Genomic DNA, 14,226 nt, shown 5'->3' on the forward strand with positions numbered 1-14,226 from the left:
CCCAGAGTCCTGCAGCACAATTCAGAGGCTTCACAGTATATTCAGTTTATCATCAAGTATGATATTAGACATGGAACGACGGGAAGAATAATTGTGATTCACAATATTATTATTAATCATCAAAAAAGTGCTTATATCGCTTATAAATGACACCAAAACATACTGGAATTGTTATTTTAAAAAGCTCTTATTTTCACTTCTTCAATATGACTTACTTCAATATTTTAGATTATTCCAGTAATGAAAATTTACTCTCCCTCCCTCTCCCTCCAGTTCTCCATCTTCGGTTCTCGGACGGCGGGCCGACCGATCCGCCATGTCTCCGGGGACGACGTGGTCCGGTTCGGCCTCAGCAAGGCGGAGTTCATGGAGAAGGTGCAGCAGAGCAACGAGGCGTGTCAGCGCGGCGACTTCCAGGCCGGCGTGCAGCTGTACACCAACGCCCTGCTGGCCGACCCGCAGAACTGCATCCTCTACAGCAACCGCTCGGCGGCGCTGCTCAAACTGGGACGGCACCAGGCGGCGCTGGACGACGCCGAGAAGGCTCGCGAGCTCAACCCCAAGTGGCCCAAGGTGAGTGTTTTCTCTTTTAATAGCATTTCATCTTGTCAAACAGAAATTATTGACTTTTCTCAAAGTGCACCAATAAACCTTAACGACCGAGACGAGTAAATATCAAACATCAAATCATATTCAGCCGGCTCTGAGTTCCATATCATTGCCTGTTTGATCTTTAATTATCACGACTCGGCTGCATAGATTGAAATGGGGATGTGCTGTTTTTAAAAAATGTGTGAGAGTAAAAAAAGAAACAAAAATAGAGGCTTGTAAAAGTGACATTTTATCACTATAGTAGGTAATAATAGAACAGGAGTTATGTTATTGTTATGCACTTTTCCCCACAAACAGATTATTTATCTCCAGTTTCACATGTTCACTCCTTGGCCGCCGATCAATAACCAAGTTTTCTGGGGGTCTCGCCTGTGATCTTGTCCGGGCCACGAGGACTAACCCCGCCATGGATTTCACATTACTCAGCTGCAGAGATCAGTGGGAGACCGATTCCTCTCTCCGTGATAGAAATGCATTGATCTGGTGATTTAGTACGGAGAGATACTTTTGTCTTTTTCGAGAGAGAGATTGATGATGATGCGGTGGAGTGGTATTGACGATAATTTGTCGCTACCAATGATGCATCAGCGGCCGCCTGCTGCTTTGATCTCCTGGGTTTCTTCTGATGCTCAGGTAGGTTTCCTCTTCTGTTAGAAAACACTGAGAACTGAGCCTTTTATCTCAGACGTCGTGTTGCACAAATATAGCCCTTCTTGCAACTGGTACTTCTCATTTTTGTTGTTATGAATATGCAGTTTTCTCTGTATCCCAGTACATAATGTATGTAGTACTCCATGTAGCATTCACATAAAAGTACGTCTCCTTCATTTAATAACGCTGGAGGTCCGTGAGGGCAAAATATAATTTTCCTTCCTCTTCTTTATATGCTATCCAAGTACAATGAGGCTCTTTGTGGTCCGACTTGGGGGGGTAGTTTAACTCTGCTTATGGCTGGGATTTACTGCCTGACAGCTTTGACTCATGCTGGAGTTTGTGTGTGTGCCGATGTACGTCCTGACCCTTGTGTTCTGCTTTGTAGCGTGAGACAAAGGGATTAATACGTGTGTGTGGCGTTGACGATCATACAGAAGGGGGTAGATGTGTTAAAGTGAGTGTCCTTGAATGACCACTAGGGGTCAGTCTTGTCAAACGGGAAGCCTTTTTTTAAAAAGACAAAAAAGACATTCAGGCAATTGAATTTCCAAGATGCTTTTTTTGTTTCATTCAGTGGAAGGAAATATTTATCATGACTGTTTTCATGTAAGTACAGACGTGAGCTCAAGCATGCATCAACGCAGTGGAGACCATTTTTCTTCTTGATTAACGTTCAGGTGGAGGCCAGGGTCGCAACAAATCCATCATCCCTTTATAAAAAAAAAAAAAATCTGATGTCAGAAAGAAACATCACCTCCTTGATCTTCAGATCAGGTTTTTGATAACGTATCATTGAGCTATGCTGGATATGCATAAACATAAAGAATTGATTAGCAACGGAGGCCTCGACACTGCGGCGCCTCGGGGGGGTTAAAGCGAGCGTCGACGTCGTGGCGTCCATCTGCTACGCCTGGATGTTCGACGGAAGGAGCGGGGATTAAATCACGGGAGTGTGCTGGCATTCGGATCCTTGCTCCGCGAGTACATAATATCATCAATCATACCTCGCTACCACCACACTTCTGGATTGGTCCGTCAAACGGTGACAGGCGTGGTTTTGCCCCCCGAGCACCAGCGAACAGCCCGCCTTCCCAAAGCCCACATCCATCCTGTAAAGGAACCCCCCCCCCCCCCCCTCTTGTCTAATCTGTCAGCTTTGCCTGCTGCAAGTGCCAGAAAACACATTCTGAGAGTAAAAAGAAAATGTGTGGTTTAATGACCCGAGACAGCTTCAGGCGTTTTTTGTACCTCACCCCTCTTACTGAATATAAAAAGCTTAAATGAGAACAAAATAGGGTGTCATTTTCGTAGACACTTGTGTGTGTGTGTGTGTGTGTGTGTGTGTGCATCCGTCCACATTTAGTCTCCTATCAGCCAGCGGGAGGGAGACTGTGAGAGAATATAATAAAGCTTCTTTTTCCCTGAGCCTGATTCATGTTTAACTACAAAAGGAATGACACTGCAGCAAACTATTAAACTTTGATGGACGTCGATGCGTTTTTTTTTTTAGCTTCTGTTGTCCAAGCGAGTATTTTTTCTTGAGATGCAGTGACTTTTGAGGACGGCACCCGTCCCTGGATGGATCTACCGCCGCCGTTCCATCTGGTCCCTCCCTCTCAGCGCGGCTGTTCCACTGACATGTTAAACAAACAGCCCTCTCCGCTATCACTCCCCGTGCTGCTGCCTGAGCGCTGACAGGAGAGTTCCCAGGGAACCAGAAGACTGACTGGCACTGCACCGTCTTCAGGGGGAAACGTCTATCATTTGCATATCTTCTGATTATAGGTTATGATGGTGCCTATCAGGGGTATTCTGCCTCCTCAAGTGTTGTTGCCGTGACACCCTCTCATAGCGATGGTTAAAGCCGATGAAGCCTTGTTTGGAGGCTTTAACACATTTTTCCCCCCGAGTGCATGAACGTACTTACATAAAAATGTCCATTTCCATCCCGGTGGAGGGGCCTCGGGTTTAACTGAGACAATGAGTGTTTGCATTGGAAAAGGTCATGGTGTGTGGAGTGCTGAAAGGGGACTTTAATTACAGCGGCAGCATATCCAGTAATTGTGCAAGCAGTGGATGGTGGTGGTACCCCGGGTGAGGCTGCTCTCTTCCTGCAGTGCTGGTTGATGACATTTGGCTTTTTTTTTTTTTTTTGCAGTTACCGTATATATGCATAAAAAGAAAGAAAAAGGAATTGTGCCTCATCCTTCGCCACTCTCTTTTCATGTGGATGAAAAACCCAACCGGGGTGTAACGCTCCCCCGTTGGTACGACAGTCCGTCGAACCGGCTCTCATCTCGTCTCCCCGTTGGGTCGAGAATAACGAGCCTGCCTTTTGATCTCACGTGGAGAGCGGTTATAGCTCTTGTGCTTTTTTTTTTCCTTCGTCTTTCTTTCATTCACAGCGTCTTTTATAATAAATATTTTATTTATTTCGTAACACCTCGGTGACCTGATGCATGCCGAATAATGAGCTGAGAACTTCACGGTGAACCTGCAGGTTCATAAGGTGGTCTGTTGGATTGAATGCACTGAGATATACAATATGTTTATACTCTTTTACATTGTTTTCTCTGTTTTTAGCCCTGATTTGTCCTCCAGCTGTTTTAATTTGGTCATAAACCAAACATCAACCTGATCTGTGCTTGTTTTTATTGTGAATACTGTATAATTCATAGCTGCTTAGCATGTTAGCATTAGCGTTAAGCTTGAAACACCGGTCTTTGGATTTTAGATTAAATTAAATCTGGGAATTAAAACCTCTGACTGTATAATTCCTCACCACCTCTACTTGTAAAAGATGTAAAATAAAATATAAATCAGCCAAAGTGAGGATGCATTCTTAACGCTATGTTAAGTGTGTATCGGGGCCAAGGTGTGCAGCGATGAATATTTATAATACCTTGATGCATATTTATGATTAGTATAATTTGGTGTGATTTGAATGAACTGAATGCACGGCTCTGAAAATATGAATGCCTCTAGTAAAGTCGTGAGAACGCCGATAAACAGCAGCGACTCGGGGAAAGTTGCTCGCCGTGCAGCTTCCTGGAGTCGGATGCATTGCTCCTCTCCTTTTGATGCTTGCATATTATTGGGTTATAGTGGGAAAAATGGGGCACGGGAGCTCATCTACACACGCTTCCTAAGATCCTCCCACACAGACGAGGCGTACAGTATTCTGGGACTGTAATTGTCGGAAGTAATTACCGATGACTTTCTGAAGTTTTCAGAGGAGCTCAAACTATTAAAAATTGAGTGGTGAGGTAGGAGATGAGCTGCACACGTGTTTAAAAAGAACAAAACAGAGAAATATATGGATTTCAAAACACAGAAAACCTTTAGAGAGGTTTAAGATGTATAGATTTATTGGGACTTGCAGCAATATGTTGATCCCTTTTACATAAACTCAGCATACTAGACCCAATCTAGCATCCAGTCACATTGGAGTATTAATATTGCTGCAGTACACAATAATACAACTGCATATTATGGAAAAACTGTGATTATATACACAAAAAAAGTGCTTCTTTGCCAAATATTGGCTTCAGTTGTTTCATCTGTGATGTCGATCTCGGGTTCGTTGACCTTCTGACCTCCACAGCCGTGTTTCTCTCTAAGATTTTATTTTTTTTACACATATTGTGACGGTGTGTCGCTCTTCGTGAGGATGTGTGCTCTCGTTGTGGGTTAAAATAAGGTCTCCCACCCCCCCTCCCCCCTTCCCCACTGCCCCTCCGCTGTTTTCCACCGGAGCTCGCCATGGAGAGAGCAGTCATGAACCACTAATAAGAGGGTTCCTGTTTTTTGCGTCTACCGAGCCGAGGCTTGAACTAATGAACAAATCAAATGAACGGCGTGTAATTATAGGGCCGGAGGGGAGAGCGGGATGGACGGAGGGGTTGGCGCTATAGCGGGCACAAACCCCGAAATTATTTGTCTGGAAAATCTGTGAAATGAGCGGGAGGAGTTAAATTGTAAAGACTTTTTTCCTGCTTGGAAGGCCATTGTGGCCAAACGGCTCTGCACACACACACATGCATGGAGGGAAAGTGACCACACACACACACACACACACACACACACACACACACACACACACACTTCCTTGGCAGCTACGTTGCTCTTTACGGAGACGAGATGAAGCTAATTGTTCTCTCTTGCTCGGTTTCTTTGTGGATTTGATTTTCTGCCGAACATTTTTTCTTGAATTTCCCTGTTTGTGTGAAATGTTTTCTGCATAAATATAAGTATATGTATTTATGAGCCTGCTGCGTCGTTGTGAACGTGATGGATGCAAATCTGCCCCCCCCCCCCCTTCCACTCTCATAACTCACTCAAAACTGAAGGGCATCAACATCCAGCTCACATTACTGTTTCTTTCTGCGTCGCTTCTGCGTCTGGTCCGCCTGCCAGCGAGTAATACGGCACAGGCACAACACGTGCATTATGCCAGTAATATGACTGATAGAATATATATCCAGAATTGTGCTGCGATTTCTTTTTTTTCTTTTTTTTTCTTCTACTTTGCAATTTGGAACGGCTGATTCCAAATCCTGCTTCCCCCGGATCGCTGTGATGGTGGCCAAGTGGTTTTCCTCTCTGCCACCCAGGCGCCCCACCAAATTGTAGTGTTTAGTAAAATTTAATCTGCTTTCAAGAAACACCACACACACACACACACACACACACACACACACACACACACACACACACACACACACACACACACACACATACTGTAAAATAAATAAGAAAATTGGCCTGTCTTCTCTTTTTTACACTAACCATAAGCTCTTTACAGTTTATATCTTCGGTGCTTTGCTGGATCCCACAAAAAAAAGAAGCTTTTCATTGTCGGATGATGTAATGTGGTTTGATGTGTGTGTGATGACCTCCCTCTCACCCCGCAGCTGTCTGTCTCTAGACCATCCTGGGGGTCTGGATGAGTCAGAGCTGGGGAGCTGATGTCACCCTCGTCAGGCCTATCAACACCCTATCAAACACCGAGTGACCAGATTTATATATAGATTTATTTAAAATTATAATCGTGTGTGTGTGTGTGTGTGTGCAGGCTAATTTGGTCAGTATTTAACTTTTAGTTTTGCATAAATCATTATTTTAGTAATGCTGTTTTGCAGATAAGCTATTCAGAAAATGAAACGCGGCGGCCGTCTTTGTCCCACAAGAAATAAAAATGTATCAAAGCCTAGGTAAGCACCTCAAACAAGAAACTTTCAATCTGTCTGCACACTCAGAATGCCTTTTCCCCTCTGGATACATCAATTGATTACCACCTTAATAGCTTTTTCGCTTGCTATTACATGGCGAGAAATGTCAAAAGGCCCAGAGAAAGCAAAACTCATTGCCATGCTCGCGGTATAACAGCCCCGCCGCTGATTGTGGATCAGCTTTACAAGCCCGAGGAAATGAGGAAAACAATTGCGCCTTGCTCCTGGCACATAACCTCTTGGGTTATACAGATGCTCTTTCTTTATTGTTCTCCTTCCAGGAGTTCATTTCGCCGTCACCCTCACGTGGCGGCGGCAGCGGCCCCTCCCCACCTGGGGGGGGGCTCGATGAGGATCGGGTCCCGAGACCTGGATGTCTCCAGATTTAGCTCAGCCTGCCGGGGGAGGAAGCGCTCCCATCGGGGGGAGATGTGTAGGGAGCAACCTGCAAGAAGCCCATTAGCACACACTACGGCGGGATGAAGAGCCGAGCTGCTCTGCATCCCGATCCCGCCGTCTTCACCTCATGAACTTTAGGCGACTAGAACGGAGCCGGCATGAAAGTCCTTCTCAGTATCACAGCTGTGTTGTTATAGCTTTCATCTCCTTAAGGAGGTGCAAGGATCTTTTTTTTTTTTTTACGCCTTTCGTGGAAAGCGTCCCTCTCCGAGCTCGTGGTCTGTTTCATACGGCACCTATTCATGATGTAACCTCCTCCCCGGAATGACTCATGCGCCCTGGTTCCTCCCAGAGAAATAAATTGGTAGGGGAATAAAGGTGCCACTAATTCTGTTTCCAGGTGGCTTAAATAGCATTATAGCAGTATAGCGGCATGAAATCAGCTTTTTTTACTTGAAAACACGAGGCGTGGGTCTGGACCTTCCTCTGTTCATCTCAGCGTTTCATTTAAATTAGACAAATTCTGATTTGTTATTACTATTTTTAGAACTATTACATACAAGTAGCTTTGATGTAAGGGACTAAAAGTGTTGTTTGTGTCCTTTAAAGGGATGCTCCACCCAAAACTAGACTTGAAATGTGGCCGTAGAACATTTTTTTGTTTTGTGAATTCCAACGTTGCATTTTTAACAAGAGAAAATGTATAAAAATATCTGCACAAACTTCTCCGCTGACTTCCTCATCATCATGTTCTCCTCTCCACCTAACGGCTAAAAGCGCCGTCGTACCGCCTTAAAAGCTCTGCCAAAATGTTCAATCCACTACTATGTTCTAGCCATGACGCTCTGCAGCCGCTATTAACGGTCAAAAATCCATATGGTGAAGTGAAACAGAGCGACTGGGACATATTTCCTCATTATTGCAAATAGAAAACAGGCCACGTTACAGTAAACACAGGCGTGAAACGTCGGCGCGCATTAATAGAACGCATTTGTTCAATAATATGTCACTTGAAATCTGTCAGCGTTTTAATTCGGAAAGCAATCAATTGATGCATCAGAAAAGAAAAGAGAGGAAAAAAAGTCCTATTTGTCGCCGTTGCTCATGTGGAACCGGAACATGAAATGTAATCAGGCTTTACTTTAAGTATGACCTAATTTCGTCTGTTAAGTGTGCAACTGCATGGTCACAATTTTTTTCTGTAATTACCGACTTAACTGGCATGTCGTAAATGATTAATGATAGATGATTTCTAATAAATAATGGATGCGAGGCACAAAGAATGCAATCTGCACAACGTTGCGCTAACTTGCTTCTGTGATAATCTCAGATTTTTTTAAATTTATTTATTTATTTTCTCCCCTGAAACCGTAAGCAGGCCCCGTTTTAATATTCCAATCCAGCCCAGTTAAAGATGGATCATTTTTCCTTTCTAAATGTCTGGGTGTGTAATGGCCTCCGGTCTAATTCATTCTTCCAAAGTGCTCCTTCTAGATCTCAGGGCTCGTTTTTAGGCAGCTAAATTACTCACTTGTGTCAGGTTATTACAATTAGCTGTTTGAGTGCCTGCGCTGTTGTGTCTTACCTAGATACTTCCCTCTTAATTCTTTCTCTCCGTAATGAGTTTTACAGGGAAATGCAACAGCAGCAGCAGCAGCAGCAGCAGCAGGAGGATGGAAACGCCCGGGGAGATGTATTCACTAAAAAGAAAAAAAAAAAAACAGGGAATGCAGGTGTCGTATTAACGTGTGCGACGCTGACAAATGACTTCCGCGGTGGTTACGGATACAATCTGAGTATTTGACCAGAGGCTGAGCTCTTCCAGTCAGGCGTTTAAAAATCTCACACACACACACACACACACATGTACACACACTCATGTACACACTCACACTCACACACACACGGAAGTCGAGTGTGTTGCTGTTTTAATGAGCAGGCCGATCAAACAAACGCTCAGTGACCAGAAAAAAACATAAACATCTGTGATATTGATTGATCTTGATATTAGCTGGCAGGCATCATCAGAAGGAGACCTGTAGCCCCCCCCATCCTCCCCCCCGTAGAGGCAGTCGGGATCGAACCCCGACCTTGTGATTGAAGTAAAGACGGCAGAAAGTTTTAAAGTACCGTCGTCTCGGGAAGATGGCGGCCGTGAATGGATGCGGTTGCTGTGATGGAGGCTCGTATAATGAAATGTGAATGAAGCGTATGACAGTTTTAGTGCCATCAAAACGACTTGCCTAGTGCTCAGGTGTGTGCGATGAACACTTGTAACGCCGGTACACGAGTGCAGGGTTGGATGATGTCATTTTGAGTCCTCTTGCCCCCACATCCACCTGCCGGGAGCCTCCTCCCACGGAGCGGCTTGTGTTCTGCAGTTTAATTGCTGCCTTCGACCATCTCGGCTCCCTGGAACCCACAATTATACCTCGTCTCAAACCCCGTTCGTGATCGTGATTTAAGACAACCTTTCGTTAACCAGTTCATGTGCAAAGCGAGCATGGAAACGAAACGAGTTGCTGTTCTGTGTAGCTGTTCTGTGCAGCCTCTTTTTTTTTGCATTTATACAAGACCGAGGAAAAAATCTGATTTAATCTATTCATCTTTATCGCGGATGTTTTGATAATCAGTCACTCTTAATTCCATCTCCTCAAATGTGATTCCTCTCTTTGCCATTTATGTAATGTACATTAGCTTTTATGTCCCCTTGTGTGTAGATCACTCTGTCCTTTTGTGTCCCTATAATTTTCACACTGTCCTCGCTGACCAAAGAGCCGATGCCGGCCAAGATCAGGTCTCTTAAATTACAATAAAACACATTTTCTCACTGAGTCTTGGTGTCTAGCAAAGCAAAAATCCCAATGCTAGGCTGGCAGGGTGAGATAAGGTCAGTATTTTATAATTGTAATGCAATAATACAATGGCTTGTTAGACCAACTGCTAGTTCCTTCACCATAATGACTACGTCCAATCCTTTTGTGTTAAACATCCTCGTCCCTATTGTTTGTGTCTATTCTTCCACGTTGGTAAATGCCAGGGAAACAGTCAAGGTGAACAGAAAACACAGAAAACATAATTGTGTGATCAATGGCTGCTGAAAAGAAAAAAGGATGAGAGAGACCTCAGCAGGTTCACATGTATTGTCTTTCAGAATACGAAGGTGAAAATTAAATTGATGGATAAATCTGAAAATGAGGGCAAAACATTTAAATGTTGACTCCATTCTCATCGAGATCAGAGTCACGGGAATGAAACGCCTGCATCTCGGGAAATAATCGTTCCTGTGCAAATTCTATTTAAATAAGTTGTTTATATTAATCAAGTCGTCTACTAACTTTTGGACCTTTTTCAAACATCACAATATAAGAGACATTTTTATGGCTCCACGCCGGTGAGAGCTGGATGCATTATGTTTTTGTTCATCCATTATCTCAGGAACAGAATCTTTTTTTAAATTTGGCACGTCTGCACAGACTTGGGGATGAACTGATTAGACTTTGGTGGTCAAAGGTTTGACCTAAATCGGCTCTACCAGAAGAATTGATATGCTATTATGAGAATTTGTGTGTGATTTTGGACGGATGTGGATGTAAACTGGTTGACGGAGGCGTACAACTGCTAGCTTTTACTCCCATGATGCTTTCTGGCTGACTACCTGAGGCTGCGTGCTCAGAAAAAGGGTACATTTCTCTCATAGTCACAGACATCGTCTCCGAGAAGCTCGTGACAAACAACGAGAGTTAAAGTTGGTGTTCCTCAGGCGACGTTGTGTAGTCTTCGGCTGGTGATGGAGACGGTAAAAAAACAAATGTGCACGGGGAAAACACCTGCGGTTGAAGCCGCTTCGTCAAGCGGAGAGATAATTACTGATCATGCAACGGCGCCCCCTTAACGGGCCCTTTGTGAGGAACGGTTGTTCTGCATTTTGAAATTAAACTCAGTTAATTACCTTCTCCTGGATATCCAGGTGGAGTGGTTTCCACTGTACGACATATGTGTATCTGTGTAGAGAAGTCATGATCGAACCTGTTAACTCAATATGCAGACGACACCACCTTATCGAAGCTGAAAGAAACTAAAGGTTAAGCGTCGCTACCGAGGGGAATCTAATCGTCGCCACGCTTCTCCGTCGGACCACAGGAGCAGGTGGCGACGCTTTAACGATCCACAAATGACGCGTCGGATGTTTTTTATTTGCAACTTCGTTATGTCATTACTACGAACATTTAAACAATCATCCAGAGGCGGAGGATAATGATGCTGATGTGAACATCAATTATGTCCACCCACATCCAGACAGGTGGCGTCCTGCAGGTGCAGCGGAGCGTCGAGTCTGTTCAAAACCCCTCCAGAGACGTCGGCAGAGTCCGTTTGTAAGCTCCAAACACTCGTATCTATCAGCGCTAACACAAGTTTGATCCTCACATTCAAGCTTGTGTGCAGCTGCACGCCTTATTAACGTTATTATTCATTATTTCACTCTCACCGAGTCATCTGTTGAAGCAAATGGACATTGTTTTGCCATTTATATAGATTTCAGTCATCCAGTTACAACTTAATTTGAAATACTGCGGGAATAAATGTGTCAAATTAAAGTGGGAGAATTCGTTGCATCCGTAATGAGGGTCTGGTGAGCGCCACCGTTTCTCGGTTATTATTGATTAATGCCACCTAATTAGCACTCGGCACTTAACGATGTTGGTTAAGTGATGTAAGATTGTGAAAGACAAGAAAGAATGGTATTAAAGAAACATGATTTGCTCGTTGCAGCTGCACAGTTGGAGTAATACGGGTCTGTAGTTGTATAAATGGGATCAATCGAATGCTTTGACCAATTTGATCAGCTTGTTGTCGAGGAAACCTACAGAAAAACGGTTACAACTGCTGAAATGTAACACACCGATCCGGTTGTTGGGAGGAAACCAGTGCAGCTATTTTTACTCTGCTGAGGTGAAGCCGTCTAATCAATCACTTTAATTGTGACGGTGCAGCAGAATGATTTTTATCCGCCGCCCTTCTTCTTCCATTTTTCCACAAAAAAACCCCAAAGAAAACATCATTTCGCAACTACCTGTCCTCCATTTGTCATGTGATACAATTACTTCAGGTGACGTGATTAATTTTTTTTTTTACACCTGCAATGTTTCTGTTTGTCTTTGCGTTTTTCTTCCCGTCTCGCTTTGTTGAACTTCGTTTTTACCTTTAATTCGATAACATACATCCGACGTTGACAGCATGAAATCGTCTCTTCTGAGAACGAGTGTTGAACGCTCCTGAATAAAAACGGAGGTCAGAGCCTTCGTGGTGCATGACGTCCTTGGGAAACTCATATCTAACAATGAGCTGAAAAAAAAACAGGAAACTGTTTGTCACAAAAGCTCGGAAATGACCTTTTCATTGGCCAGGGTCACAGCTGTAGCTGCAAAAAAACACTTTTACTTCACACTTGTTACAGAGGACCTATGGTGCTTTTCTGCTTCCCCCCCTTTTATCAGGGTTTTTCTTTTTTGCATGTAAAACGTCTCCAGAGTGTCAAAGACTAAAGTCCTCATCCAAAGGGAGAAACTCTGCTCCTGAACTGATTAAAATGCCTCAGTTAAAATCCGGCCTTTTCTTCCGTGAAGTATAATATATAAGTATAATATCTGCCCAGCCTCCGGTTTGTCGCGCCCTCAAACTAAACGAGTGAGAGCTAAGCTGTCGCCATGTTGAGAAGACCAACAGAAATATCCTTTTTATGGACTTTTAAAGGAATGTTGAAGAAAAAGTGGCTAAAATACCTTTTTTTATCACTACTAACTCCTGTTATGAGGTTATCAGGGCTTTTTGGAGGGGAGGGGCAGCAGGTCAAACGGAGCGGAGCCGCCGCAGCATGGCCTGATGGGAAAAATAAAGTGTTTTTTAAGCAACCTGAGATACAAGGGCGCACCAGAAGAGCAGCACTAAGTCGCATTTAAGCCTAAACATAGACTGTAGTGCTTATATCGGAATCTAACACCACATAGGAAAATAAAAATCATCAGATCAGATATTTCCTGCAACTCTGACGCTCTAAACGTGTCCTCATTTCACATAGAAGTCTGTTATTGGAGATGTAAATGCTGTAAATGGCTTTTTAAAGACCGATGTGCTTTGATTTCGAGGACGCTAACACTGTGATCACGCTGGAATGTAAAACTATTTATGTGATATTATCCTTCTTTACGTCTAAAGTTTGTTTACAGATACACGAGGCACAATGAAAAATGGATGCATCGAGCATCCGAATGTCTCTAATTACTACCACCGTATTTGTGATTGATTCATATATAGAATAAATTACCCATTCACCCTAAGCATCGGCATGTTTATTTATGAAACGGCCTCCTTTTCTGATTTCGTCTGCGTTCTTCGTGTAATTGCATATCTGCAGCGGCTCTCACTTCCCCCGAGCGCCACTTAGGGCACAACACATTCATCCGGCGCCACGTGGGATTTCAGTCTGTGGTTACCGGTATATTATTGGGGGGCTGTGTTCGTGGAAATATTCTCATTTAAGGGGAAATAAGGCAACAACTCCGTGTGATTATATATACTAAATGATCTGCTATAATGTGATCACGCTGCGTTTTTAGCGCTATACGGTTAAAATGATACAAACAAGCATACACACCTGATTCAGTTGATGTTATTTACCAAAGCATAATTAAACAGGATGCTTATATGAACAAGCAGAACCCCCCTCAAGGGAATAGTTTTTCTTTTGTTTCACATGTTTCATTAATAAATGGGCATGTTTGTCCATTGGGGGGGCAGAGGTCAACATCACTGCAGGGCACACAATATGCACAGTATCTCCTTGTGTTAGAGCTACAACTGTGGCATCTTCATGGTAGAGAAGCTACCATAGATAAAATCTATATTAATATTTGAGCATCCTCTGTGAATCAAAGGTTTATCAGCCGAGTGGACTAAATACATCCAAGTTACATCCACAAAGACGCTGACAGGATGTGGAAATCTACTAGTAGAGATCCCACGATTCCTGGAATCTTATCACCAGTTGAAGTTCTGAATTTATTACTTTGTATTTGTTTTAAAAGTTTCGACCGAAGAATTGATCGTGACAGTCTGATATATAAATGACTGCGTATAGAATTGAATCCAACGGCTTTGTTTTTCCATCTAGTTTTCTGCCAATAAGAGAATAACGGGGACGAAGGCTCGGCCGGCGTCGCTCTGATCGTTGTTGATCTTCATCCACCGATGGATCGAGACGCGTCGTTTGATTGCTGTGCTGTTTCTCATCTTCATCCCTTGCTGCTCCGCTACGGTCGATACTCCGGAC

At 43.6% G+C, this 14,226-nt stretch overlaps 1 protein-coding gene across 2 annotated transcripts in view; it reads left to right on the forward strand.

Moving 5' to 3' along the window:
- The window catches only part of LOC311022616 (tetratricopeptide repeat protein 28-like), a 148,378-nt gene that overhangs the window by 2,286 nt on the left and 131,866 nt on the right, over positions 1-14,226 (forward strand). For both annotated transcript variants that reach the window (XM_084023998.1, XM_084023999.1), the window contains exon 2: positions 274-573. In XM_084023998.1, coding sequence (XP_083880124.1) covers positions 274-573 — 300 coding nt within the window. The remainder of the gene's footprint in view (positions 1-273; positions 574-14,226) is intronic.

This window comes from Eutrigla gurnardus (assembly GCF_963514095.1).
Source record: "Eutrigla gurnardus genome assembly, chromosome: 13".
In the NCBI taxonomy this organism is placed as follows: domain Eukaryota; kingdom Metazoa; phylum Chordata; class Actinopteri; order Perciformes; family Triglidae; genus Eutrigla; species Eutrigla gurnardus.